At 45.6% G+C, this 26,139-nt stretch overlaps 1 protein-coding gene across 27 annotated transcripts in view; it reads left to right on the top strand.

Moving 5' to 3' along the window:
* LRRFIP1 (LRR binding FLII interacting protein 1) overlaps positions 1-26,139 on the top strand; it is a 458,695-nt gene that overhangs the window by 231,792 nt on the left and 200,764 nt on the right. For 21 of the 27 annotated variants that reach the window (XM_085645079.1, XM_085645077.1, XM_085645080.1 and 18 more), the window contains exons 3-6: positions 13,653-13,670; positions 18,874-18,921; positions 19,782-19,826; positions 20,992-21,042. The exons of the other annotated variants lie outside the window; for them this stretch is intronic. In XM_085645079.1, coding sequence (XP_085501205.1) covers positions 13,653-13,670; positions 18,874-18,921; positions 19,782-19,826; positions 20,992-21,042 — 162 coding nt within the window. The remainder of the gene's footprint in view (positions 1-13,652; positions 13,671-18,873; positions 18,922-19,781; positions 19,827-20,991; positions 21,043-26,139) is intronic. 27 annotated transcript variants of the gene reach the window in all.

Genomic DNA, 26,139 nt, shown 5'->3' with positions numbered 1-26,139 from the left:
GTGATTTGCTGTGATCCCTGCGGTGATTTGCTGTGATCCCTGTGGTGATGTGCTGTGGTCCCGGTGGTGATGTGCTGTGGTCGCTGTTCGTGCTCCTGGCGTTCTTGGCCTGGGCGTGCTCTGGTCCCAGTGTGCGCTGCAGATCTTGCTGAGCTGATGTGCTCTGGTTCCGGTTGATAGATGACATCCTAAGCTTTCTGTACCGGGATTCTGGCAGAGTAAGCTTCGTCCCCTTTTCTCACTAGGTTAGTCTGCTCTGCTTGCTGTTGTGTTTTCCTGGTGCTTCCCCCGTGCCCCGCTGAGCCCCGTCTGATCGGCTTACCCTGACAGTCTCGCTGAAATCCGTGTAAGTTCAAAGGACGCGGTCTGGTCCCCGTGCTCGGCTGGTCATTCCATGCGGCCCCTGTGATGGCCAGCGCGCCATAACTTCTCATTTCTTGTTCAGTGCGGGGGGCTGAAGAGGAGCCGAGCGCAAGAGTTGTCCTTCGCATCAAAATGACGGAAGATCAGGCAGCAAATGAGGTGAAGCGAAGCGGATGATAGAAAATGTCAGAGGTAATCACTGTAGAGACCACAGAAGACTTTCATGTGACTGCTTAAGGAGGTGGCCTGAAGGGTAAACTTGGGTGATGGCTGCTCCGACTGCATGTGCGTAACTGCCCTGTTAGAACTTGTGTGCACATGTGTTGGACTTTGTCTGCCAGTGTGCTGTGAGTGCGTGTGTGCCAGTGTGTTGTGGCTGTTGGTGCGCGGATGGTGTTTGACCATGTGTGACTGTTCTGTGACTCCCTATCTGTCTGTATTCTGTTTTTTTCCTGCACGGTGCTCCTACTTGTGTCTTTTTGTGTGGCGGCTTTGGAGCTTCTTCTATGTGGTTGTTCTGTGGCTTTTGAATTCTAGTAGCTGTTTCAATGCCTACTGTATTATCTGTATGATGCATATGTTTGCGTGTTCTGCTCTGTGGCCACACAGCTGCTGTCTCGGACTATGGGATACTCTGGCTTCCTGCAGGCGCTGGTTGGTGGCCGCCTGCTAGCTTACTGCTTCTTTGGAAGTGCCGATATGTGTCCACTCAACATGCGGCTGGTCCGCTGCAGTTGTACATCTGTTGTGTGTGTGGCGGTCTGTGTGCAGCCCGTATATGGCAGTTAGTGGGCTGCCTCTCTGGTGTTGTGTGCATGGCTCCTCTGTGGTGGTCTGTGCTCAGCTGTCTGTGGTGGTCTGTGCGTCGCTAGTCTTTAACTACTCCCTGACAGTCAGCGATGCACATATGAACGGTCTTCAGGTGCGCTGGTGCCAACCCCAGGTGCCCTTTACGCAGTGTAAGTAGCTGCATTGCACCACTTTGCATCAGAGAGAGCGTTACTTGGCTGCAATGTGAGCAGAATAGAGCGAGGACCCACACTCGATGCAATGCCCAGTCAGCTCAAATGGCCAGACCAGGCTTTGCATAAAGAAATAACTCCAACTTGAAGAAGGCGCTTTCCTACAGACATTTCACACAATGCATGTATAGCACATACACAAAGTATGGAATAATTAAGAATTTGTCTAGGCATGGGATTTTTTACTGGAGAGAGGCTTCCAGTACAAATCCTATGCTAAACGGGACACTCGTGCCTCTGCACAGTGGTGTACAGATGTGCGCCAGGCCGCCCGCTCAGTGTTAGTAGGCAGCAGCAGGACATGTATGATAAATATGGCTCTACGTTGCTTTCTCCGCTTGAGCAGCTCCGCATAGCACCTTTGGATGCTACCCTGCATTGTGCTAAAGATATATGTTCCCCATAGTGAGCATGTCTGGCCTGCTCAGCGTGAACTCTCACACTTTCTGGCAGTTGGTGACAGTTACACTGAAAAACAATACTGCTGTGTAATTTCTCTCTCCTTACTTCACTTCACCGCCTCTACATGATGCCGCTCTGTTAACCTTTTTTTATCGAAACCACTCTATGTACGTCATTCTTTCTCTCTCAACACACACTTCCTCATCTTTGTCCACCTCACCTCTATCTCAGTAGACCCAATAAGCCTCACTTAACTTCAATCTCCCTCTCTTTCTTTCATGGTCTTGACCTTCTTTCTATCACGGTCTGTGCCTATTTCTATATCCATCACTTTCGATCCTCTCTCTATCCCATCTCATCCTTCTCACTGCAGCTTTTCCATCTGACCTCCCAGTATCTCTCGCCCATCTTCTTCATTTCCCACACAACCTCATCTTTCTTTGCTTCACCTATTTATCTCACTCTCCACGTCTCTATGATCTTACCTGCCTCTCAGCCCTTTCTCTACCTCTCCACTCCCCTTTACCGCTCAATCTCATTTTCTTTTCTACCTCACATCTCCCTCATTGCCTCTCTGTAAATGTAACCTCTTAGTTTACCTCACCAATAGTTCACTACCTGACCTCCTCTCTACCTCCTCTTTATCTCGTTCTCTTTGTTCCCCTTCCTTCATCTCTCTAAATATTGTACTCCATTCTAGCTGCATCTGTTTCCATTCTTCTTTTTATCTTTCAATTCCTTTGTCCCTCTCTCTCTTTCTCGGGATCTTTCTGTCTTTTTTGTCTATCTCTCTCTCTCACCCACAAACACATAGATCTCTCAACCTCATTCTTTATAGCACTGTCTACCACATCATTGCTTCTTTTTTTCGCTCTCACAACCCACTTCCCCTGCATAAACCTCACCTCTTTCTCTTGTATGTCTCTCAACTTCCTCCTTTCTTTCTACCCTTCACCCCTCTCTCTACCTTTCTCACTTCTCTACTCCTCTTTTTACCTAACCCATTTTTCAATACCTCTTCTCATTTTGCACTCTATCTGGATCACTGACAGAATTAGGGTACAGAAATATAATGTGGACATATTGTGTCAAAAATATCAAAGACCAAAATATCAAGAAATTGAGGGCAAATGGGTAATTATAGATTTACTATTCTGAACTCCATATCTGTGTACCTTGAAGATATGTATATTGTCAAGCTACATATATGTGGAGTTACATATAAGTAAAATATTGCCCACCTATAGAAATTTACATTCACCATATTTGTGTCCTCGGTATTCTAGACATGTCATTTTGGTCTACAATATTTCTGTTTCTGATATTTTGTCTAAATACCCTCTACCTTGCATCTTGGTTTTTCCTCCGGTCTCTCTGTCTACATCTACCTCTCGCTGTCACTTCCTACCTCAAATCCTTTTCTTTTTCTATATTACCCCTCTCTCTACCTTAACCTGGGGGAACTGAACTCCTGTGCCTTTCTCTACATTTCATTCTGCTTATCTGTTTCTACCTCTCTACCTAGAACCTTACCTAGGTTTCTGCTTCGTTCTGCACCTTTAACCTCCTATGTCTCCCTCTCCTTATATTTCCTTCTGGCTACCTCACCTTTCTTTATCTATATTACTGCTCTTCCTACCTTGCATATCTTTCTACATGATCTCTATCTCCTTCTCCCGCTACTTCACGTCTCTCGCTATACTATTCTCTTTACGTTTCTGTCCATCTCTTGTATCCTGCCCCATTCCTTTTCTCCTACTCAGCACGGTCACAGGTAACTGTCTAACCAGAGAAGTGTGCACATGTAAAGAGGAAAAGTGGGGCAAGGCAGGGCAAGAAAAAATATGAACAAGTTATTAGAATTTAACCAATTAAATGGTTAAAATCTTCAGAACAGGGCTCTTATCTTTACTGTTGCAACAAAAATGTCACTAGTGAAGGGGGATGTGTTTATGACTAGCAAATCTACAGTTTCAAGTTCTATGTGCTCTCTACTAATTCTACGCTCTACTGATGAAGGGATAAAGCCATAAGCACAGGTCTAGAAATAACAGCATTATCTGCACTAACTTTGGTGAAAACCGACAGCAATTTTGAAGTGTACTGCATTTACCAGAATGCAATGGAGTGAACTGTGCTGGGTTGAGAGGCAGTGTGCTCTCGCCCCCCCTTGTGTTTAAGCCATGGAGCTGACAAGCTCACCTGGGCTGCACCTGTGTGCCTGTGGAGTGGTACTGTGACCTGTGAAGACTTGGGCAGCATTTCAGCAGCCCCGGATGACTTTTCTCTGCTTTCTACTACTTCTGCTCTCTACTGATGAAGGGCTAAACCCAGATACACATGTCTAGAGATAACAGCACTACCTACACCAAGTTTGGTGAAAAACGACAGTAATTTTGAAGTAAGGGTACTGCATTTACCAGAATGCAATGGGATGACTGAGCTGGGATGAGAGGCAGTGTGCTCCCTCCCCCCTTGTACTATGTGCGTATGTGTTACCATAATATTGTGTACTAGTCCTCTATGCATCAAACAAGTCACCATTAGCATGTTTTTCCTTCAATGGAAATAGCAAGCTGGTTAGACTCGGACACCTAAGTAAACTATTATTGCAAGTAAAAAATTATAGCTCCGAACTCAAAGCTTGAGCAAGCATTTATCAAGCCATTTATTTTTCTGTTGGGCTGGCAGACACCAGCGAGCTTGAGCTTTTGGCTGTTTTTGTGTCCCTGTTTCTGAAGGGTTAACATATAATTCAATATTGTTTCGCATCATGAAGGCTTGAATGAGTCGAAACAGGGGTAATGAACTCAAAGGTGCTCCTGGCAGGGTGCCCCCAAAATATACCTTGCGAGAGCCCCATAAATCCTTCAGATATCCCTGGTGGCCACTGGTCTGTGGTAGTTTGTGAACCTCCTTTCCTCGCTGTAGTACTGCTCTGTGGAGGGCTTTGTGTGTCGGTTCTGTCTCTTTCTGTGCAGGACTGTTCTGTCGATGTCTATGCCCCCTCTTTGGCAGTCTGTGCGTCACTGCTCTGTGGCGGGCAGCGTGTGGCCACTGTGTAGCTGCTGAATGACAACTATTTTCTTAGCTGCTGGGCGACTGCTTTGTGTCTGCTGCGTGCAGCTGCTCTGTTTGTGAACCAGTCCTCTGCGCACAGTGTCTCTCTCTATGTGGGGCTGCACTGTTGTGGTCTGCGTTCAGCTGCACCCTGGTGGTCTGTGTGCACTATTCTGTGTACTGCCAGCTGGTTCTAGCTGGTCCGAGACTTCATGCTGTGTCTGTTCTGTGAGCTGTTGTGTTGCTGGTCTGTAGCTGGATGTTCTGCTTCCTGTTTGTTGCTGTTCCAATGGTGCTTGTTTATTTTGCAGTGTGGCTGCCAGCTTGTTTCTTCTGCGTGGCTTGTCAGCCCAACTGTGTCACTGATGTTCAGTCACTGTCTGTTTACCTCTACCGAGAGAAGACTGGCCATAGGACATTCTGGCAGGGCAGTGTGTGAACCATTTTTTGGTTGTCTTGTGGGCCTGTTGTATGGTTTGGTGGGCCTGTTTTTCTGTTGATTTTTCCTGATATTTTTGCCACAAATGTTTCTTGCATAAGCCACACATGCTTGCAGTCTCTCGTACCTTGCAAATCATCCGTAAAGCGTGTTAAAGACTGTCCAATTCGATAAGGTGGCCCACTTTTTTTTATCTTTCTCATTCAGTCATTGGGGTGGGCACTTATAATTTGGCGTCCGGTACATTTTCTGTCCCAGGAAGACCCGGGTTGCACCTCTGGGGCCTTCTTCCAATTACTGCGCCTTCCTGCGCGTTGCCTGGTGCTCTGTGTCTGTACAGTGCTGCCTCGGTGCCTGCACAGTGCTGCCTCGGTGCCTGCACAGTGCTGCCTCGGTGCCTGCTTTTCTCTATGCCTATCTTTCCAGACTATTATTAGCTGAGCATTTTTGCTGGAGCAGGCAGGGATCTCTGCAGTTAATCTCCGGTGATCCACAGGCCTTGCACTGCCATGTGACCCGCTGACCTAATTCTGACACCGAGCTGGGGGCCTGGTCGGTGCCGGTCACCACAGGGAAGTGTTGCGGAGAGGCCTATGAAGAGCCCCCGGGGCCAACTCCGTCTGTAAGGTTCGTGGGTAATAATAGGGGCACCCGTTCCATCCCGAGAACCTCTTGGGATCTGGATTGGGGAGGGGGTGGGGTGCGGGGGCGCAGAACCAACTAAGGGGAGCTGTCGGAGCACAGGTACATTCCTGGTGACTGCTGAGGCGCTGGAAAGACGACGGGTGTAGTGAATGCTGTGCCAGGAGCTATGAGACCGTGAATGTTTTAATGAAGGCGCCGGCAGGAGACCAGCACGCCGTTCCAAAGGGTGATTGAGGCGCCACGAAGAACGGGGTGATTTGTATGTCAGCAGATTGAACCAAAAGATGCTCGCAGTGCAGAAGCAACGTTCTATGTGATCCAGGAAGACCCGTCGGTGCGAGGACATGGGGTAGCAGTTTCACCCCATGCTCCTGAGCAGCAACTATTGGCAATTTAGGGATCCTCTAAGCTGCATCAACCGACTGTGGCTTCCTTGAGTTCTCGGTACCTCCCCAGGGCCAGTCGTCCTCACTGGTACATGCGCTCCCGAGGGCCCCCTCTTTTTATTGCTATGGTTGGACGTCACGGAGGAGAGATCTCCACTGCATGGGTAGATGGGAACCTGCCAGCTGGTCTGGTAAGTGTGTGCCCCACATATGCTACCAACCCCTTCAGCAAGGTCCCCTAATTTCGAACCTGTCAGACAATAATTGTTTACTACAGATTATGAAACTCCTAAAGCAATTAATTGCCTGTCAAAGAAACATTTAATTAAGGGATTGCATTTGATCTGAATATAAGTCTGATACGAGAAACCTGCTTTTGTGTTTTTTCAAAGAGTAATTTGTAGACATCAGCAGGTTATCATAAGACTTCAGCAGCCAGCAATGCATATTTAAAGTACAACCGAGCTAATGCAACCGCCCGCCCCCAATCCCCCTGCTTGCTGCACAAGAAGCAGCATATTGCTTTGTATTCATTCAGGGTTTATTATGGTCTTTGCAATTCACGTGCCTCTTGTAGGAAGGTGATAAATGTTTTTTTTATGTAGAAATCGTTTTAATTTAAGCTGAAGGTCATTTACAAAACAACTGCGACCTTAAAACCCAAATTTTGTTACACAAAGGTTTCTGGAGTCCCCCAAGTCATCAGGGACACCATGTTCCCATCACGGGGCTTCATTTACTGGCTGAAATGATTCTGGGAACTGTAGTGTTGGCTCGCTTTTTCGGGTTACATTGGATTGTAAAGTCGAGGTACAAGACTGGAGCACTGCGCCCCTCTTGGTATGGAAGTGCCTCATAACTATAGCTCAGCACGCATCTAAAATAACAATTGTTGGGTTCCTGCAGAGTCAGATCGTTTTATAACATTAATAGTAAAGGACCCTTTTTTTACATGATGTGCCCGAATTGACTCCTGTGCTTGTCAGACAACAGAAATTGGGCACATGGAGAGACAGTAATCTGCCAGGGGTCACGCAATTTGATCATGTATAGGTAATCTGGGATTAAAACCCAGATACTGGTTCCAGAGTTCTATATATATATATTTTTTTATATACTACACATCGGCTTCCTTGAGCCTTCTTACTGCAGCGTATTTTACTTACTGCATTTTCCACAACCTATCAAAAGAAAACCCAGTTCTCAAGGCGCATCTGAATTCTATCTTGATTAAAGTGATCATTTAAATCATTTGAAGGCCGAAAACAACCTTTCTTGCACCCCATTAGTTGATGGGAGGTGTTTGCATATTTGCCTATATGCAGGTATGCTTCACTATATAGTTTCTAGCATTCCGCAGAATGGTAAATGCAAATATTTCACACTCGTGCTGTGGTAAGTGTCTGATTCACATCAGAAAGTGATGCTTCCAAAACCCACACAATGTAAACCTCAAGATTACACTCTCAACCTTCAAACATAACTGAGAGGTCAGCATAAAAGACGTGCAGATTTTGAGTGTACAGCCCCTGCTTGTGTTGTGCATTGAGCAATATTGTACTTTTACATTTCCAAGGGTCCAGGTTGGGGCCCTGTCTCTCCCCAATCTACTCAGTCGGATGCTCTCACGTCCCCCAGCGTTTCCTGCTCTCTAACGAACGCTCCTTCACTTTGTTTAAGTTAGGAGGAAAGCCAAGGTGGAGAGTGAGCCTATGGGGGTGCAATACGCAGAGAGTGGGTCAGTTTACCTACTCCTCCATAGCTAATGTATTGATAATGCAGGAGCAAACATGACACAGCTGGTGTACAGTATTGCGGAAGGTAGCTGTACCTTGCAAATAGATAGATATCGATATATATCTCTATATGTATCTATATATCTCTATATATATCTATGTAGATATATATATAGAGACATAGATATATCAAATGCTAAACTGGAGACCACGTTTGGCCTGGGGTTGCCTCGGGCAGAGGAATGGCTCACCCTTGGCCTTCTTTGGTCCTCCTTTGTCTCATTTTCTCTTTTCCCACAAAATCAGAACACGAGCTGCTGATGTGCAGATCTTCCGTTTTTTTGTCTTAGTCTGTGATGTGCAAAGCTGTGGAAATGCTGTGCGGCTTGGACACACTGTTTTTAGTTTTGATCTCTGTGGAGATATGGGCGGACCTTACTGGCAGATCTGCAGTGTGGCCTGGCCTCGTATACGAACCTTACCTGCACAGGCCAAAACTGGAAACAGGGTGCCCCAGCCCATTTGTAAACCAAAGCTCTGCACAGCAGTGAAGCATATCGTGGCTCAACAATACAGTCAAAGACCTTACACACTGAAAAGTTAATTAAGAGACTAATCAAAGAGGTCTTAGAGTGAAAGCAGCATGATCTTAATAACATGATCTTAAAAAGGTGAAAGCCAAAACAAGGATGCTCTGTATCTTCTAAACACAGCTTGTGTGTGTGCGTTTTTGTGGCATGACGAGGGGTGAGGGTTGGTAGAGGGCTGAAAGGAGACAAAATTGTGGTTGGCTCCACCCATCCCTTAATGTGTGCGTGTTGAAGACCCTGCGTCTGTATTTGTGCTACCCAGGATCATGTTTATTACTTGATGTCAAATTGGGAATTCCTTCACTCACAAATGTATACACATTATGAAACTGATTACAAAGATGAAGTAAATGTAATGCTCTTTTGAAAAATGTGTTTTTGAAAAGCTGTCACTGTGAACCTTTTAAATATGTTTAATGTATCAATTAAATATAGCAAATGCAAAACTTCAGCCTCATTTATTTTATTTTTTTTTCTCGTTTTTGTATGACAAATGCATTGATTAAAGCTGGCACATGACCCACTCTCTTCACACTGCCCACCTGGCATTCATTTCATGTTCCGTAGCACTGGCCAAATTGTACTTGTACAAAGCATTGACTGGTCAGTAGTTGCTGGTGAATTTTGACCAATTGTTTTCACCAAATAAGGCCACTTTGGGTGAGAATGGCCTGCTTTTGGGGTGCGCTGACTCTTCCTGAGTCGTAGCTGGATATAGCTGAGTACTACACATGACAAGCAGAGAACAAAATAAGACATACAATTGGCCCTGAGAGTCAGTACAACTTTGAGGCTACTCTCAGGTTCTTACATGCAGTATAACAGGATCAAGGAGAAAGCACATTAATTTTCCCAAAGGCCTGGTGTGGGGCGGGGGGTTCAATTTCCTTTCACTGTCCCAATGATATTTAAATGGGAAGGTAGTTGTCTCTAGGCCGTCCCTGTGTATGCCAATGTTATTGTTATCCCTGAAAACTTGACTGCATACTGTAGCTTTAAATATCGTTGCATTCGCCTCTCCCATGACGATATTTTTAAGCTGGGCCGCCACTCAGTTTTTTTTGTATATGTGTGGATGTGCCCGCTAGTCTGGTTTGTGTATACATGCCCGCACAATCGCCAAGGAGCTACAACTCTTGACTCTAACCCACCTGCTGTGTTTCTTGCAACATCGTCCTGAAGTGCTGTTGTGCAAAGGTGCATGCCTCTGAATCCAAAGAGATGGGGCTGCCTCGGCTCCAGGTGAACAGAGGTTGCCCTTTCCCGTGCCGGCTGGAAAGAGGGAAATCTCCTTCATTGGTTCTTCCTGTTGCCCAAACTTCAAGCCCACCGCACAAACAAATGAAAAGCCGACTCACGGTTACAGCGGTGATGTTGTCAAGGGTACAACAACCAAAAGTGGTTGTGATTTTCTTCAGTGCCAGGCTGTGCCATGCCCTTTTTCTTGGGAAGAAACTGTGAAATATGGTTGCAATTTTCCATTTGCTCCAAGCTGTCACTGGCACCACTCGGCTTTATCTGTCTTTCGCAAACACTTTTAGCCATCTCTAACTGCCTTTTGAAGTTAACCATGGACCGGTCATGGGGAACCCGAGTGTCCAATGCAAACACAGATTTGGGGAGCAAGTTGCCTGCCCCAAGGGCACAAGCGCTGCGGCGTGGACCAGGGTCATAAGGCCTCACCATTTATCCTGGCGGGACAGAGCCTTCTCTATGCCACATCGCTCCAACCTCCTGCTTTAGCACCATCCACACACAGGAGACCATCCAGATCCGACATGCAGGACCCAGTTGAAAGGGACTAGCAGATCATTTTAAACATGGCAGGGCAGTGGATAACTTTCTTCTCTGCAGGCAAGAGGCCTTCTGCAAGTATAATCAGGCTCTGCCACCACTACCAGTCCCTTAAAGCCTGGTGAACTGACAATAATAATGATAATACCAGCTTTGTAAAGCACGCAGCTACCTCGGGCGAGGTGTCCCGGCGCTCCGGTCGTTGGGAAGATTAAGCAAGCTATTGCCCAGAGTCTCAAGGTGCTGGGCTAACCTGGCGCCGGGGATCGAACCGTGAGCCCCTGTGTTCCGGAGTCAGCCGCCCTGGCCGCGGCACCACACCTCTTCCCTAATAGCCACCCTCGTAAAGGAGGAGTGCACATGGTGCGTTCCTCCACCCGACAGACCCCTGCTCTGGATTTCAATCCATTTCCGTTCAGGCCCTGTGTTATAAATGTGTGATGGTTGTTTACATAAAGGCCAAAATCCCAAAATATCTGGAGAGTCGCTAAGTGGGGAACTAAATATAAGCACAGGGCATGCTTTTCAGAACCATGCAGGGGACATTATCCCCCCTGCATCCCCCCAAATCTCCATCTGTCTAAATAATTTTTTATGATTTCAATTCACTGACCTGTTTGACTTTTTGGCTTAACCCCTTCGACGCGCATGACGGAACGGTTCCGTCATGCACGTCGGTTGCGCTGTGCGCATGACGGAACCGTTCCGTCATGGCCCCGCCCGCGCTCAGAACCTTCAGCGTGGCGCGGAAATCCGCGTCTAGAGAGAACATACAGTCTCACCTTTGATCATGATATGTGCTCTGTGCAATCAGCAGAACCTGGACAAAAAGCCTGACTGACGCTTGTTATCCATCAGTAAAGGTCACTTTCTTTTCAGGGATATAACTTTACAAAATAATACGTATTTTTTAATGCATGTAAGTTGATAGAGCATTTATTAAATGGATATCGATACATTTGTCGACAAAAATGAACTATCGTCCTTATTAATAGAATTGCCCATTCTGAACTTCATCTCTACCTTGACACACAAGTACGTGGTCAGGCAGGCCTTGCGACCCAGGGGCCAGGATTACTGATTGGTCACAGGTGGTAGGGTGCATAGCTGGCAGGTAAACACTCGGGCAGGAAACTCTTGGGCATTTCCACAGATAGGCACAGACACATTACAGTGGTCACGGGAGATTTCCCCAATAAAGCACACATGGCCGGTGGGGGTACACGCGCCTAAAAACACCATAAAGTCAGATGCCACACGAGTTAGGAACACATAGCTAATTGGGGCCTAGCACATGTAGTGATCACGTGCTCCCCATGCCAGACATCTGAACACATTCGCTATTGGCCACACTGTGTCACCTGTAGTAACCATTAACCGTTTATGACCCTAAAGGCAGCAACCAACATTCCTCAATATACATGGTACGTTGGAAATCTTTTATTACACTTGTAATACTGCATATAAAGAAACCTCAAACTCGAGGTAAGTGAGATATTCCTCAGACCTAGTGCCTGCAACTGTTCTTCCGGCCGAACTGTTCAATTAAACAAACTGTTCCTGTTTTGCCAAACGTCTCTTGTCTTCTGTTTTTGAAGGAAATCCGATTCAAGCAACACATTTGTAATGATCATATCACTGGTGAAAACTAAAGGTGTCTAGCCAAATAGTTTTCTTAGATAGGACAACTATAACCGCTTTTACATAGCATAACCTTTTAGAATAAAAGATGAAGGATGCCATCAACTGAATGTATATGGTAAATATTACTGTTCAGAACAGGCTCTCTAGGACACTTCTGTTCTCAATCCCCATGAAACCCAGAGGCAGAAGATCACTTCTCTTGTTCCCTACTAGGTAAACTTTGCCTGGGGCACTACAATAATAGAGAGATACAAAGTGATACAGTCTTGCATAAATGTGGCTCTGGTATTTTGGTGAATTGACGTCTTTGATGTTTTGTTTGAAACACGTGTAAAAGGACCAGACGTTCTGGCTGAGTGCAAGTTGAGACGAGCGGCTGGGGAACGGGAGGGCTTCTCATAAACTTGTTTGGAAATGTGGTCATTCGTTGATTGTAAATGTGCCCGCCCAACAGGAACACCACTCAGGGCTGCCCATCTGCATTGTGGTCAATGTAATAGTCATCATGATGCACCTTCACTGAAGCTCAGCTATCGGTCACATTGCCAGCAATATGGTCTCATGGAGGTCGTGGACAAGGGGCTGATGATCTCCCCCTGGGGAGGGGTGCTTCCAGCCTGCATGATCCTCAGACCAAACTTCTTATGCGGCATTGTCCTGCTTCGAGAGATGTGGTCAGCATCTAGCCCCAACACCCAAGATCTTCTCTCTTACCCAGAGGCCTTCAGGGTGTAGCTGTACAAAGTATTGGCTGCAGGGGACCAGACTGGCACAGTCAAGGTAGCTAGGCTAGAGCCCATCTTCTAATCAGCAAGGAGATTCACTCAAGTTTTATGCAATCTGCAACTCCAAAAAGGAGCATATTTACTGTCACTTTTCTTAACAAGCAGGGGTATGGATTTAATAGAAAGAAAGCCCATACCGACCAAAAGGAAGGGAAGTAGAACACATTCCTAATTTGCTCAAGGCCTTTCCAAATAGACTATCTGGGAGGTAAACTGTCATACATCATCAAGGCATTCCTTAAACCGGGATTTCAGTCATTTGTTATCACATGCTTACACACATTAGGAGATAAAGGGACAATCCTTTTAGGAAAAACAATGTGAATGTTAAATTAAATGGAGGGTAGACTTTTTTTCCCCCCCACAAATTCATTCAAAAGGATGTATCAAGTCAGACGGTCAGCAAAAAAGTGGCTTTGTCCCTCAAGGAGATAAGAGCTTTGCTGGAAAGCACCTAAAGTTGACTCTTGGATGGTCTCTGGAGTTAGAGACTCCCAGGCAAAGCGATTGCTTTCAGGGTAAACGTGAAAAGAAAGAGAGCATAGTAAATGTGAGAAAACAACCCCATACTTTCATCCTTAAATCACAGCCAGCTTTAAAGGGCAAATGTTAATGATTGCAATATGAATCAATCAATAGAAGTGGTATGCATCCTTTCTGATCCAGCATTTCAGTGCTATAATTGAAACACCTTTACATTGCAAAGTATGTACTTGTTGCCTTTGTAGTCTCTTGACTCAGTGTGCTTTTGTTTCTCTCTTCTCTGCTCTCTTTTCTCTCGTGCAGATCTATCAAGTGCAGAAGGTAGGCTTTAGCTTTGGGCATGCAGTCCCAGTTTCCTTTCCTCCTTATCCTCAGCTGTTCTTCTCCACATTAATGTTTCCAGCTGCTCCCAGACGATTAGTTCCAAATAGGAAGGGTAAAAAATAATGACATTTTCAGTTATGCTTAGCCCTCCATTTGCTGTGTTACCGCAAACTTATTCCTGGGTATGTCCCACCTGTAGTGTCCTGCGTTGTTCCCATGCCCAGATTTTCTCAACTCAGTTCATGAAAGAGTAGGATGCAGAGACTGGGTGCATTGCTGGCTAATTATGGCTTCCCAGTTACTTCCTGACCCTTACTCAATTGTAAATCTCCCAACCAGGCCAATGGAATGATTTTTGCTGCTTAGGCGACAACATATTTTGCCATCCACCCTGCCCATTCTCATTCTCCACCAAATGATATGCCCTGTTGCTTCACTTCTACTAAATACTCCTTTGTCCAATCCCAGATTTGCCCAAATTCAGTCTTATGACTGGCTCCAAATAGATTTTACAGGGTGGAGTAGATTGTCATCACGCAAGGAGGAGGGTAGTGTAGCATCATGGAACTGGTAGTCTCATAGCCGACAAGACCAAGGTGGCATCTGTAGAGCAGATTCAGGACTGATAACATAATACACCTTATGTGGAAAGAGGTATTTGCATGGGCTCAGACGACTTATGTAACTTGAAACCCATATACCCTTTTCCCTATCCTTTTCACCTTGTCTCTTTCACGTCACCCCTGTGCGTAAATACCGTGAAGGTAGACTCTCATCACCTCACACTGCTTCCCCACTTCAAACCAGGGGATCCTTTCTCTTCAATGTGTTAGATGGGATAAAAAATAGTGGCGGGACCATAAAACATGTGTGGCATGAGAAGCCTCCCTAAGAATTCTTTACAAGACGCATGGCCTATGTACATAATGCATGTGAAATAGCATCCTTTGTTCTCAAATTTATAAATGGAGTCTCACTCAACAAACCATGATCAAAATGACCAGGATATGTTACTTATCAATTTATATAGCACCTTTATCCAGGGTCAAAAGCAGAAAAAAAGAACTTGACAAAGTAATTGTGAAGTAAGTGGGAATTAATGCCTCGGATAGATACGTCTCACCTTTAGAATAGTCCACTTGCACCAGACTGAATCTGGGAGCCTTGTGTGGCTCCGCCTTTAATGTATTCTGGCCTGCAAGTGATGAAGCGGGGTAGGTATAGACCTCACCCCTGCACGCTGATATCCCTTCCTTTATTTCCACTCCTTCAGCAGCAGATCCAGAGTGCAAGGGGAAAAGTCCCTTCTGAAGACTGCATGATTTAACCCTTTGTGTGTCGGACTGCCCCCAGCCGTCTGACGTCACGGTGGGTGTGTGCGGAGGACGGTCGGGGGCCGTCCTAACCACACCCACTCATAAATCACCCGCACCGCGGGGGCATTCGCGCCGCGGTCAACGGGTTAAACCTTGCAGGGACTGTCACAAACAAATGTCTGACAGACCACCACGAGGTATGCCGTTGGTGTTTGGGCTCAAGACACAACTCCAAGTTGCATGAGGAATGCTCCCTCATGGACCAGATGGTGATCCAGGACCATGAAGTGAAGCTGTAAGTCACTGAACTTCAAAAGAAACCTCGTAAGTCCTGCTCAAAGTAGAGAGCATAGTCTTGCTCTCACTACCGAGGCCGTTCCATTACAGGTCCTTATCACGGTCAAAGTTTTTGGGTAAGTCGGTTCTAAGACGAAGCTATAAGATAAGGAGACCAAGTTGGACTTGTCCCCATCTCGCTGCTCTTGGTGTCCAGCAAATACACAATGTCGTCAATGGGCAACCTTGTCTTGCCCCCTGATCCACCAAAGAGCTGATTCCTCTGATGTTCTCGATGCAACCTCAGATTTCCCGGGTCATTTGTGATGTTTCAACAGATCAAGGCCTTCGTGGAGTCCATGATGAACATCTTTGGCACTCTGCTGGTTCCGTCTGGCGTGTCTTTGGGTCCTAGGTATTCACAAGGGCCTCCAGTTGAGTTACGCTGGTGGATTCATCCTCTGCATCAACTTCCACACTGGTGCCTAACTCTGCGCTGGTCCCATCAACATCAACTCCAGTGCCAGAGGAAGGTCCTGTTGTGGTGGTGGCGGGGGCCTGACATTGCCTGTATGTCAGCCCTTTATAGAATTCTGCAAAAGGACCGGTTTGATGAAGGAACTGCCTTGTAGGGTCCAAAATATCCAACTAAGACATTTAGCTGCATAATGGATTTCCTGAAGGGTCTGTGCCAGGGAGGCCCGAAGGTCTTCAGGGACTGCTGTCAGGATCTCATTGGCCATGTCCCAAAGAGCATGTGTATATCAGCCAAGCAAACAAGTGTCACTGACTGACCTTATGGCTAGGCTGGCTGATGGGAATATTTGTTTCCCAAATGACTGTCCTTTTTGACTCACTGGTCAGGGGTATTATAGGGAAGGAGTTTTGGATTCACCTTGCAGATAAAGACGTGACCCACATGATCAGGCACATAAACGTAGATACTAGATGCAAGCACAGTCGAGCCAGAGAAGAGTTTGGCTCGGAATCAGACACCCAAATCCTTCCTGATTGGGCCAGGAGAGTGTGGTACATGAAACTTTTAGGCATGAGCTTCTGGATCCAGTCTGCTGTCCGGGGATCATACTAGAGGTGAGGAATGTGCAGTTAAATAGAGTATCCACCTGAAAGAGCGTTACCGGTGGTAAATAACTTGTTCTTCAGGCCCTTGAGCAGCAATGCTAAACAACAGTAGTGACCTGTCTCTTAGTGCCTGTGTCACGAAAGACCCTTCTGGTGATATTGCGTTGCAGCACTAGCATGTGACAGGCAGGAAAGTATTTTTTTTTCTTTAGCTGGTGAGTGACAGAAATCGAGGATCCTAAAGGGCCCTGGTTCAGTGTTCGTTTTTTGCTCTGGCAGGCCCTGGCTCACTTACAGCCCCGCCGCTCTTCCTGGAAAATCACACAGCAGAACAGCATGATACAAGTTTTTTCAGTGCTGCACAAGGAGGAAACCTTGGACCTGCGCATAACCATCAATCTTGTCCTATGTACCGCTGCAGAGAGGATAACGCAAGCGGGTATTCTGTGCTACACAGGGAACGACAGTGCTCTAAGGATATACAAAGTAACCATGGAAATACCCTCCATTCCACAACTACTAGTAACGGAGCCAGGAAGTAGTTTTTGCAGATGCATAGCGTGCACTAGCCTCACTAACATCACTGCACCTGTGCTCCATCCTCAGTTCCTCCCTACTCTGTAGAAGGGCTGATGGTACTTGCCGGTCCAAGCTGGGCTATTTCAGTGTCTTTGGGTGAGTTTCTCTAGGCTTTTGGCTAAATGGCCCTAAATCCTCTAGTCTTAGCACATTGCTGCTGCTCCCTCTACCAGTCTTTCTCCCGGAGGCCGAGTGAGCAGGCTAGTGTGTCAACAACACACTACCCTGCGTGGCCCAATCATCTGACTGACCCTAGGGAAGCTGCCCAATTCTCGTGAGATGCTGCTTTTCTGTCATGATTATATTGCTAACTGGTTAGGTCTGTCTCCCCCACACCCTTTAAAGGCACATTTGTCAATCATAAACGTCCCAACAAGGTGCTACCTGGGCTAACGACCAAGACCAAACTCACTAGCCTGCCCTTAATACAAGCCGCAGCCCCCTCCTAACCCTTCACATTCTGAAAAGCCTAGTGGATGAGCCGGATCCATGTGCCACATCTGACAAGGGCAAAAGTAAACCAAAGGCTGAAATTTGAACAACTTTGTGCTTTGGAGACCAGGTACCGTTTGTGGTCTGTAAGGCGAGTGCCTTTGTTTGCCTTGTGCTAGAGCGCACCATGCTTCCACATTCTTAGAATTAAAAACCTGGACAGTTAACATTCACACTTTTAGGGTAGGGCTCAGGCCCAAACACATACTTGTTCTATTCTTTCTTAATCAATTTCTATTTCCTTTATTCTTTCTGCCTATATCACCTTTCCACTTTTCAACTCTTTCTATGTCGCTTTTATTTTCATCACTTTTATCTGTTTCAACTCCGTTAGTTTGCTAATATCTATCTTCCTAACAATTTCTCTCTATTGTTCTTTTGCACCTTCTGTCGAACTTATTTGCATTCCTCGAGCTTTCTGGTTCTCGTTTCCTGTATCTTCCTATACACTTCTCTAGCCTCTTTATCTTATACATATCTGGGTTTCCCTGCCTCGCTGTAGACACTTAGTATCCATTAATGTCAAGTGCTTCCGTGCTGACTCTGTAGTATGGGTGTTGTGGGGCCTCCCTGTTCACGCCCGGTTTGGTCTCGCCACTTCAGCTCAAGGAATCATGGATTTCTGCCCAGGGATGCTGGGCGAGCCCCTAAGCTTTGCTGCCGGGTTACCAGGAATCTGTTGTCAAAGCACATGATGGAGAAATCATGTTTCAATCCCTCACTTCTCCCTCCTTTCAAAGAGAATGTGGAATACATATTTTGGAAAACACTTTTTGAAGCTGTAAATTAAATCTCAACCCTCTTCAACAAGCACGCTTTTTGATCTTGTGCAAACCATTAGTGCTCAAATGTGTCTGTTTTCACATTTTCGATGAGAGTGCATTATTGCAGGTACGTTCGTGTGTGCATGTTCCGCTGTTTGCATCAGTGCATGTAGACTTAGCTAGGTGTTTGTCACTTGCATGCTGTACACCTTCTAAGCAGTATCTGTAAAACCTGGCTTTAGTAAAACCTCAAACCTAATTCTGGCCAGTATTGCATGACCACCATGAAGCACCAACGGTTCTTGATGGGCGTCTGATTCATGGAAAGTGAGTGAAGGCCGGTTTTAGTGTTTTTGAGGTTTCTGCGATATGTTTTACTTGCTTTGATCCAGCCACTGATCTTCCCTATCTTGTGTTCTAGTAGTGGTGCATGTGTAATCTGGGGGCATGAGGTCTTATGAACGGCAGCAACAACCCCTTCCAAGTCTGTCTTCTTGTACCCCTTGAGTATGGCACTTTTTTTGCACTGTGTGTATGTCTTGCTGTGTATGTTTGGCCATCCCAGCCTGGCCACATTCGTTGATGCTCTACAGGCAAGTGCGTGAGTCCTGTCGCTTTGCACCTCACCTTTCTACTACTTTTTCATGTTCACTTTTTCTCACATTTACTTTCCTTTTCTCCCCTCTTCAGAAATATTATGGTCTGGATACGAAGTGGGGCGACATCGAACAGTGGATGGTAGGCCTAATCGTCCTCACTGTCCTCAAGTGGTGTTTGTTTTATATTTCTATATTTCTTTCTGGCCAGTTTGCAGAAGTAGGTCAGATGTTATCTTCATTTCTCAAAAACATGGTTTAGCAATTTCTGCATTTCGTTGCACAAATTTTCCTTCCGTAGTTTGATGTTCTTCATGCACTGTTGGTCTAGAAGATATTTGTAGTTTATGGTGAACATTTATTTACTTGCAAGTCTTATGGAGCGTCATCCGCAAAGCACCATATGTCCACTATAATGCTTTAATATTTCAGTACTTTGCGGGTTTCCTCTTCAAAGTCCCCTTTTACTTAATCATTAGCCCTCTTTTAGGTCATTGTGCTGTTAAGGAGGAAAAATCCTGTTATTCACTTTGAGTGATTTCCATGAGCTAATCGTGAGACATAATTTGGCCTTTCTATAGGGCTGTATCTGATATTAGCAGCAAGTGTTAAGTTTTCATTACCTGGATTTAGTTAGAAGAGAATATCTCAGCATGAAGTCCAGTTTCAGCCCAGCCACAGGGTGTTCTGGTAGACTTTAGCTTGGTGAAGGACATGGTTACTGCCATCTGTCCCGTTTTCGGGCTTTAGTGTTTCACGTCTCTTCGTGTCATTTCTGCTACTCCATGCTGTCCAAGGAAGGTTTTAGACTGGGAGAGGTGGGGTTGGTGGAGGAGGTGTTGTTTGTATCATGTGCCAATAATAAAAAAACGGAAATACACGGCCTCATATAAAGCAGGAGCTGTGACTCCTCATTGACCAGGGATGAGATTTGGCTGTCCTACTTCTCCAGCTCTTTGACTGTTTCTCTTTTGTTTCTCCTTTCCTGCCTGTCCTCGTTAGGAAGACAGTGAGCGCTATTCTCACAGGCCCCGGAGGAACACCTCGGTGAGTGTGTCCTTATGTCTTCACTCCATCTTCTTCATCTCATCCCCTGCTTCTTCTCTCTTCCCTTAACTATACTTTCTCTCCTCCCTATGCTGCTCTTTGAGTGATGTTAAGCTTGCCTTTTGTGATATTTTATGCAGTAAATATCATGTTTGTAAGCACGTCTTTAGATTAGTAATTGACAGCTGATTGTAACCTTGGATGGATTCCTGTCCACAGTACTCATTGAGCAGCGTACACAGAGGGTTGGATGCTTAAAGAGAACAGCCTACACCACCTGCACTACAGTTAGCAGTTTTTGTCCAATATCCTCACATGAAGTGGCCAAAGTGGAGCACTTGCAGTGATTGGCCATTACTGACTTTTGTATAGAATGAACTGGTCATAACACAGTGGGGTATCTTCATAGGACACACGGGAAGGTGGGATGCTTGCAGAGGGAAACCTACACACGACCCTTGGAGAGGGTAGGGTGTTTTTAGAGGACAGCCCAAGAAGAACACTCTTGGAGGACAGTATACCTTGGATGCTCTGGAGTGTGTTGGTCAAAACATGATGCTCAAAATAAGAACCAAAGCAGGACAAGGCCTATGCAAGTCTCACGGCTGACCTTCCCAAGAGTATGCAGAGACCATGATCTTTTCAAGATGTGTGCAGACGTAGCCTATACAAGCGTATGCCGCGAGTGGTCTCAGGTGGATGTGCAGGGTGAGCTGTACGAGATGAGCAACATACTTGATCCTGGGCCAGAGTGTAGCTTGTGCAGGTGCAGTGGCCAGCCTAGACTAGACTGGTAGATTGGTTGTTGTTAAGCATGTGACGTGTGCAGCAGGGAACTTAAACATGACAAATCTGGATGGCAGCCAGTGTGGGGCAAGAATCAGCTTGGGTCGAATGCATCCAGAGGGAGGCTGCACTAAGTGGGGAGCAATAAGTCACTCTAGACTCCTTACACCAGTTTTTATTTTTACTATTGTCAACTTTGGCTTAGGTCTAACTAGATGTCAAGGTGTCTCTTTAATAACCTTTTCTGTCTTTCTCTTACCTCTAAAATGTTGTTGTCTCCCCTCATATAATCTGTCCCATCATCATCAGCACTTTGATCTTGTTCTATATTTTCTTCTTCACCCTTTTTTTCCTCCCAATTTCTGCCCTCTGTCTTCAGGTTTCAGATGAAGATGAGCGTATGTCTGTGGGGAGCCGCGGCAGCCTGAGGGTCAGTAAGTGCTTATGGAGATAAAAGCTCCTTGTTAATGATAACTTATAAATATTAAAGGTGAATCTTGCCATGGGTATTGTTGATGGGGAGCCTTGTCCTTTCCTGAAGGGGGAGAAGTGGATGATCCAGAACACGTTCCCATGGGCTCTCACACTAAATAAAGTTTATGGGGAACACTACTCTTATCTCAGTAGGGTTTGGTGTGTCGAAGGTAACCTGTTGGAACTGTTAAGGCCATCAGCGTGCTGTGATTTAGCTATGTGAATCTCTACATTTCCAGAAATAGTGTATCATGGTTCCTTTTTAGGTCTCGCCTACACAGCGCGCATGCTCTGCATAGGAGGGGACCTCTTGGAATTGATCAGCTTTTTTGCCCAAAAACGTGCACGCTTTGCATTGCTTTCAATTGCAACGCGTGCACGTTGGCGTCATTTGTTTGTAATTATCTCGCAAACAGATGGTGCCCCTGCTCGCTCCCGCAAGGGAAATACTGTGTGTGCTCTCGGCCGCACCCCCCCACCCCTCTCACTTGTTTACCGAGCGTCAGTTAACCCGCAGGCTACGCCAAGAGTTTTTTTTCTGCTTGTTGGGGCTTCCTTGTGCTTCAATGTTTTAACTATTTGTAGTTCACGTAATTTGGATTATGCCCATACGTGTTTAGTTATGTTTAGGATTACCGTTTTTAATTAGAACTAAAATAACACCTCTGGGGATGTTAACGTACTGCAGAAATAGTTCACGAAACCCCAGTGCAATTCCCAGTCAGTGCAGCTTTCGCGCCGGATAAACACACTATCCGATGTGTAAGGAACAGCAGCCAGGGTTTAAATTTCTTAATGCAACCCATCAAGATCTCTTATTGAATGAGTGCAGCCTATGGGGCAAACTTTTATTGTTTGGTAGGTTCACTTCATTCTTTTTATAGAACTCAAACTGTTCAGTTTCAGGGGTGTGCAACAACCTCACAATGCGCACACTCAACAGGGGGCATTGATAAACGGCGATAGTATTCTCCAGTCGTACTCATTTTATCCACATAGGAAAGATGAGATGCTGAGTTCCGTCTATGTTCAAATCGCTGCGATCAAAGCATACTCTGATTCATGCATTACCCCACTGAGCAGGCGCAGGTGTAGGAGTAGGGGAGACATGACAAAAGTGAGCCAGGTTTCCTAGAACGTGCCTTGCAGCTCCTCCTCTCCTCTCTGCAGAGACCCTGCCTTCTGTTAAAATTGTGTTTGAGGAATCAGTGCGGCGCTTTCCAGGTGCCCTGGTACTGCGCACTGCCAGCAGAGTCCTCATTCATGATAAGCAGGCGCCGTACCGAGCCCAACTCTTGAAACAGCACCGGGATGATTTTAAACCCTATTTGATCTGTTGACAACGTTTTTATTTTGTCACAGGCAAAATTGCTAGCAGGAATCCTAGCTTACTTGTCAGTTACCATAGTGGAGCTCATGCCAAATGTCTCATACTTATGCAGTGCATAGTGGAGTCCCAGGTAGCTATGGAAACCGGATAATACCCTGATTTGCAGCTAGCAGATGTAATACCCGCTTTCCTCTCTCGACAGTTGTCTGTGTTGTTTCACCATCCCTCTCAAGCGGTCTTTGTTTTTTCTTCGTCTCTCTGAAGCTACGTCTCTTTATTATTTTGTCACCACGCGGCATGAAACCTCAAACAATTGATCCGGTACAGTACAATACCCTCCCCGTGGTCCTCCGTGTTTGACTTTTATGTCTCTCCCTCTTCAGCCCTGCAGCAGAGTGGAAGGAAATCTCCCGTTATATGCAGCGCCTCGTGTCTTAAAGCTTTCCTCACTGTGCCCTACATTAGTAGTATTTGTTTACAATGGAATCTAGCTCCTGTCCACCGGAGTCATCCGGTGGAGTAAGGAGTGTTGTCATACGTTGATATTCATCGAAGCCTCAGCCTGACAGAAGATACAGGCCAGTTTTCGTTTTCCATGTTGGTTGTGGCAGCTCACTACGAGCGGGCCTTCTCATTTGTCAAGATTAAACACTTATTCCTACCTGTTTCGACAGCGATGAATTGTGTTCATTATTACAGAGGGTGTGAATAGAGAGAGAACAAGCATTGGCATAGCCAATAGGTCTTGCCTTTGGGACCTGCCTTACAACTAAATACTTATAAGGTCCCAAAGGCGAGACCTATTGGCTATGCCAATGCTTGTTATGTTTGTTATAGATACGCTTTAGTTGTTTTCACCAGGCTCATGTTTTAAAAAAGAAAAATCGTTAAAAAAAATAGAAACGGCAAGGTTTAGATCGAGAGGCTTTTAGTCAGCCCTCTTCATCCACTGGTCTGTTCAAGTGTCATTCACATTTTACTTCCGCCCACCACAGCCTACTGCATGAGGCAGTGGGTCAACCCATTTGGTTGTTTCACTACGAGTGATAGCATTTTGCTTTTGTATATGTGCAGAGCTACCTAGAAAGTGGCCCATTTCACTGCAAGAGCTGGGAAGCCAATCTTTGCTTTCACTTTATTCTTTTTGGGGATGGGTCATTTTTTATTTACTTTTTTTGCAAACATGTAAACGTCACCTTTGACATTTTTGCTTTTTATTACGTTTAATTGCTTTCACCTTTTTAATGTTTATTGTATATTTTGCATACGTTTGGGGGGCGGGGAAACATAGGCTTGTCGAGGCCGAACCCATTTGCCTTGCCAATGATTGTCAGATCTGGCGTTCGTTTTTACTAAATTACTAAAAAATATATATGTATATGTGTGTGTGTGTGTGTGTATATGTATGTATATATATATATATATATATATATATCTCGAACACAATATACCATGTAACGCACTCTCAGGACACGGTAAGAGTCGGCGGCAAAATATTCATGTTTAATTCATCTTCACATAACACGTTTCGGCTGCCCAGCAGCCTTGATCATATGCAAAGTCTCCATCAATAACCTGCATTTTAAATACTATGTATTAGACATCAACAGAGGCCTTTCAAATTGACTTGGTGTCGGCCATATGTAGCATAAAGAAAAAGTTCATACTTGAGTTAAACATAACGTATCACTCTGAAAACATATTTATATGTAATATGGTAATCGAAAAGCAGTACCTACATCATCAATCGAATGCAGTCATTACGGTTAAACATCAAATGACAACGTAGAAAGAAGAATTAGTAAGGTACATGGCCGGTAACAGTAGAAAACGGTGGGTCATATATGTGATAAGACCCCGTGTCCCAGCCGAAGGGTCAGGAAAATGGTACCAAAAGACCCCGCCTAGTTACCCATCCAGGCTAGTAAGAGCCAGAGTCGGAAACCGTCCAACGAGGTTGGAAGGAATCATATAGGTTAAGAATCTCAGGAAGAAACTAGTGGCCAGTCGCGGAATTCCGGCACCTGCATGGAATATGTCACGGGGGTGGAGGGGAGTGAGTACCATGGCCTGGGTAAAAACCTCACTGGGTTAAAATTGTGCTGACCAAATGCTCTCGAGTCGGTGCCACCATAAGGGTAACATTGAACCAGTGGGCGGGTGGGGAGGGATACATTCGAATCAAGGTAATGGCAAGTGCCTGGGTAAAAAACGGTCTGCGTTGTTAGTGTGGCCAAGGTTCCCTCCAAGGTGACAACCTGAATCCTCTATGATCAGGGTACAAGGGGGAAATGAACCCCATAAACTTTTGCGGGGGGGGGGGGGGGGGGGGGAGGGGTGGATTCTGAAACTAAGCAGGGAAACTTACAGAAGATCTCACAATGGGAGTGTACCATAAACTTTTGCGGGGGAGTGGTGGATTCTGAAACTAAGCAGGGAAACTTACAGAAGATCTCACAATGGGAGTGTATACACGTCAGACTGTAGTTCTAACGCCCACCCGCATGTAATAACCGCATTCCTGTCCAGGAAATAAAGGACAACTGATCAGTCCCAACAGGTCCAGACGCAGCCAGGTACTCAATGCGAAAATGTTGTAACAACTCTTATCTGAGTGTGCATCACCCAATCGTGCCTCCTAAGAAAAGCGTAGGGAACCCGTGTAGGTGTCACCGCTGAATCGGAGTTGGGTCTCTCCCTATCCTCCTGTAACCAAAAAGTAAAAAAAAAAAAAAATACAAGATTACAATCACAGAAATGACGTTCAAGGTTGTATAGATATATAACACAAATGCCTCCCTAGAAGGCATACTGAAATGAGGAATTTGTGGGTGGATGAAAATGAATGGATGGATGAATAGTTAAAGTATGGAGGAATGGTGAGGGGAAGGACGGATGCAACACTAATGATGAGAGGGTAGATGTTGGAATGGTGAAAGGATGGATGTATTGGTGTAAAAATGAAAAGATGGATGCATGCATGACAGGCTTAAAGGGTGGAGAAATAGATGGACAGAAGTTAGATTAAGGGACCTTATCTAGAGTGGGTAGACGTTCGAGGGATGGCTCAAAGTGGGGGTATTTTAATTTTCTGGCTACTCCCTTGTGCAGGAGCGAGTGTTATACCCGTATCGCTATCTCTGATGCATTCTGATCTTCCTAAGACTTTGCTCCTTATGCAATATATTCAGCGTTTTGCAACAAAAAAGCCTGCTTACTATGAATTTTGGAAACTCACTAAGAGTGCGTGAAAATGTGCACCTCCAGAAATTCCTAAAGAAAACGTGAGAATTGTGGCTGTATTTTCAAACGCCACTCTGTTTCAGACCCTCCCCTCTCCCTTTGTTAAAACAGTCTTCCGCGGTACTTATTGTATCATTTGCTCAGGGACGCATTTTTATTCCCAAATAGAGATTAGTGTGTGGTTAAAAGTAAAAAAAAAAAAAAAAAAAGCTCGTGCGGTCAGTTCAGAGGGGAGTTGTCAATCCCGTTCTCGCAAGGAGCAAACTGCAGCAGAACTGCTTGCAGTGGTAGTTAAAATTTCAGTAAGTGACACGATGTTTTTTTGCACCTTTCAGTCAAGTATAGCTTCCGTCTATATGTCTTGAGCCGGCGTCTCTTTTGAGTTAAGAGGGGCACACAACGAGGGCCGCACATCAAGGGTCTTGACCTGTAGCTCGTCCGCTTTGGGGGGCGCGGGGGATTCTGAGGGGATTGTGGCTC

This window comes from Triturus cristatus, chromosome 3_1, assembly GCF_964204655.1.
Source record: "Triturus cristatus chromosome 3_1, aTriCri1.1, whole genome shotgun sequence".
In the NCBI taxonomy this organism is placed as follows: Eukaryota; Metazoa; Chordata; class Amphibia; order Caudata; family Salamandridae; genus Triturus; species Triturus cristatus.
The sequence above is the reverse complement of the archived record's forward strand: the minus strand, read 5'-3'. Positions and strand labels throughout refer to the sequence as shown.